This window comes from Syngnathoides biaculeatus, chromosome 5 (assembly GCF_019802595.1).
Source record: "Syngnathoides biaculeatus isolate LvHL_M chromosome 5, ASM1980259v1, whole genome shotgun sequence".
Lineage (NCBI taxonomy): Eukaryota > Metazoa > Chordata > Actinopteri > Syngnathiformes > Syngnathidae > Syngnathoides > Syngnathoides biaculeatus.
Window position 1 is genome coordinate 19,458,129 of NC_084644.1, and position 4,018 is coordinate 19,462,146.

Consider the following 4,018-nt stretch of genomic DNA (forward strand, 5'->3'; position numbering starts at 1 on the left):
TCTTATTATTTTACTATTTCTTTGAAGGCCAAATATGTGGTGAATTTTAAAATAATTATCTATGGTTTTTATCCACTTTTTAGAGGAAACATCCAAGGGGCATTGTTCAAAATTTGATCAAATGTAATTGCTTGGGTTGATTTGAGAAAGTAATTGAAATAATTAAACTCCTATTTCATTTTCAGAATGGTAACTTTCAGGATAATATCAAGAACTACATTTTCAACCTAATCTTTCCAGCACTGCTTATTAGTGTGGTAGCAGATTACAACTGGAGAGACCTACACTGCATCATACTCAGTGTTGGTTCTTATATTATCACCTTATACAGTACTATCACGAAACATGACTGTATGATTCAGTATGAATAGCCACGATAAAAAATAAATATATTGCAAATTTAACAATAAAACCAACCAAATCAATATTTTCTTTGTACAACCAGATCTTTGATATAGTAACTTTAAAACTCCATCTCAAAGCATTCAGAGCTGTTTATTTTTTTACCTATGAGCACAGTAAAAGTAATTCCATACACTGGGACAACATGAAAAAATCAATAGGATGGAATATTTAAAACCACAATTTCTGGCATTATTCTTTTGTCTTAATTTTATTTATTTATGTTTTTTTTTAAACAATGCATCTGTTGCTTGAGATTTTATAACCTGAGTTTAATACCTCACTATAAAGCAGTTATCGCTCTAATGGTAAGGTTAACGGAATCAATGACGGAAATCCTCTTGGTCCACCTTAAAAAAAAATAATAAAATACAGTACAGTACAGTAGAGTACCAGCCTTCAACGGACAGCGCCTGGTGCTGAAAGGCTCTCTGAACGACATCTATGCACCGGAGGAGTGCGTCTCTCTGTGCTCTCAGACACGCGTGCCTGGCTGCCCAGAGGACACCTTAAATCATCTTTCCTCTGACAAATTGTGTAATGTCAATGACGATCGTGGGCAAAACTGAAGCAACTTGACGTGGTTTTATCGTGAAAATGGCGCCCGTTGCCGCCGCTCACCCAACCCATCGTAGTGTCGTAGCACGGGAAGTATGTCGTTTTAATAAAAGTTTTTGCTTTTAAATTTCTTTAAATCAAGGCGGAAGTAATGTTGAGTAAAATGTCGCGCACACGTCGACTGTTTCTGCCGTGGCCTGGGTGTCAAGAGGCAACATGACCCACTGCACACCAACACACGATAGCTTGCACCCACAGCAGCAATGCGAATAAATGACACTGAAGGGCAGGTCCTTACTTTAACATGGACTGCTCCTTCGCCTCCTCCTTCTTTTGTCGGTCCAAAACACCGAGAATGATCTTCCTCTCCTCCTCGGTGAGGTGGCTGAGGTCCGGCATCTCCGGCATGGCGCCGGCCGCTGAGGCAGCAGGGCCAGGACCGCCCCTGGGCCCTTGTGGAGCGGACATCTTTTACTCACCGCGGCTACAAACACCAGAAAAGAATTTGCATCAAACAGAAGCTTTCCCCCATTTTAATTGTTTGTTTTTGGGAATAATGACTATATTTCGTATCGGGAACAAATTCCAAATATGCCGTTGGAGCCCGTCGAGCCACGACGGTTCATGCACACAATGGTGCGCTGCAGAATTAAACGTCAAAATATCAGCGCTTTAGAATAAAATCTCCTGATGGGCTGTCGATGGCCTCATGTGATGTGAGCAGAGGCTGAAAATAGAGGATTGGATGTATCTTACATATTGCAGGTTGAATTCAACCCAAACATTAGTGCTCTCGAGAAGGCACTCGGGATTTGAAATGGATGCCCTGAATAGAAGCGAACGCTGCAGGCTAAGACGTTCCAAATATCCATTCGTTCTCGGGGTGGCACAAAAAGTTGAAATAAAAGGTGAAAATGAACGCAAGGCTTGCCTTTTATTTTGCAGTCATGTTAAATCCTGTCTAACCCATCGCTGCCATCCATCAGAAAGGTTTCACTCGCATGTTCGAATAAAATGCGTTAGGTCCGTCCGCATTTGCTATTGGGGTCCCACTGCCTCCTGTCACTATTTGGCTTGTTTTCATCCAGGTTGGTAATATATGGGAGAATTCTTAAATGCACAAAAAAATGGATGCAATGAGAGATATGAAGAGGGTAGATGGGGTGGGCGGGGCGACGGAAACAAGTAGAAGAATCAAACGGAGGACGCTCGCTTGTTCATTGACAGCAGGCGTAAAGCAGCACGGGAAACACGGGATGGAGTCAATGCGGAGTGCAGCTGGAGGATGATAACCCTTTATTTTAGCAACAGGATTAGTATAATTACGTTGACACAAATCCATGTAATATGAATTTAAACACGGCTGTCGATCGTCATTTTAGATCTGCTTTTAAAATGAATTCCTTGTTTATTTATTTATTTTTTTACTCTTTAACGTCAGGTACAAAGTTAATCACACTGGCCTCAGCTGTGCTGATGGGATTTAAACGACAGCTTTAAGAGGATAGAGAATATACCTCGTAAGGTCTGTAAACAAATTAGCACCAAATCAAACAACAGGTAGCTCAAGTGATATAAGATCAAACACTGACGGGATGGCTCATGACATTTAAATGAAACATGGGAGAAAGCCTTACAGAGCTCTGAAAAATCACTAAGTATTAGAGTATTATCCTACTCATATTTTCACATTTTTTTTTAACCCCAGTTGGTCCACTTCAAGATAATCTAATACATGTAATGAATCAGTTACTTGGGATATTTTTGACTGATATTTACACTTGTTTGATGATCTTAAAAACTTGTTAATGTAAAATGAGCATTTGAGAGCACTGTATTTACACACCAGGAAAAAGTAAAGATTTTTAGTTCATTTTAAGTGATTTTTCTGAAAGAATTTATGGATTTCCAAACATTTTCAGGAGAACAGACCAGACAAAATATGATTGGATTACAAACCTCATAAAACAAAATGGAAGTTAAATGTGTGTCATACATGGGGTACTTCACACCCTTGTACAAGAGCAGAAACAATTGACCCCTATGTGGACATTGCACAATCCGCGTCACTGACCAATCAGAGGCCAGAGATCTGCATAAACCAAAGCCTGTTTTTGCTCCCGCCATTTTCTCAGACAACATTGCATGGTCCAGTATAGGTTTTGTTAGTGTTTTATCGCGTATTTGGATTATTTAACAAAAAATATGGTTAAGAGGTGTAGTCACGGACTTTGTAATAGTGACGACAGGTATCCTGAAAGGCTAGTTGGTGGAGTTTGATTCGTACGCTTTCCAAAACCGAAGACCCAGTACGAAAAATGCCTTCGATGGATCAAACTTTGTGGAAGAGCGCATCATCAACTAAATCCATCTAATATCAACCGGAACAGATGTTTGCACGAAGGTATGCCCTATATTTGATTTTCAATACATGTCTCATATAAATGAATTCGAAGTTCTTCGCTAGCATAACACTGCTGTGTGTGAACGATTGACACACTTATTCTTTGTTGAGTGATATTTAGCGATGATCGGACTGCACAAACGTGTCGCTTTCTTGCTGGCTCGCGGCCGAAGCTTAACCAGACTGTGTTTGCACGAAGATATGCTCTAAATTTGATTTTTAATACACGTCTCGTATAAATGAATGAGACGTTCTTCGCTAGCATAACACCGCTACGTGTTATCGATTGACACTTATTCTTTGTCGAGCGATATTTAGCGATGATCGGACTGGACAAACGTGTCGCTTTCTTGCCGGCTCGCGGCCGAAGCTTAACCAGACTGTTTGCACGAAGATATGCCCTATATTTGATTTTTAATACACGTCTCGTATAAATGAATGAGACGTTTTTCGCTAGCATAACATTGCTACGTGTGAATGATTGAATGAAATCAGAAGCATGGCATCTCTCTCAGTTAAGAATGTATTGTATTTGCCATTTTTACAAATTGTTTGTCTTACGTCAGCGCACGTGGCGTGACGTCACTCCAGGAGGCGTGGTTAAGTGCCCTGTACGGAGGGGTCAATTGTGGACGTCATTAAAGGAAACAGTCA

The 4,018-nt window shown here is 40.3% G+C and overlaps 1 protein-coding gene across 1 annotated transcript in view; it reads right to left on the reverse strand.

The window, feature by feature from the left end:
• rims2a (regulating synaptic membrane exocytosis 2a) overlaps positions 1-2,065 on the reverse strand; it is a 198,934-nt gene extending 196,869 nt beyond the window's left edge. Inside the window, exons 1-2 of the mRNA XM_061819308.1 lie at positions 1,892-2,065; positions 1,259-1,444 (exon numbers count right to left, since the gene is read on the reverse strand). Of these exons, the coding sequence (XP_061675292.1) occupies positions 1,259-1,428 (170 nt within the window). The 5' untranslated portion in view covers positions 1,429-1,444; positions 1,892-2,065. The remainder of the gene's footprint in view (positions 1-1,258; positions 1,445-1,891) is intronic.
• Between the last annotated feature and the right edge of the window lie 1,953 nt (positions 2,066-4,018).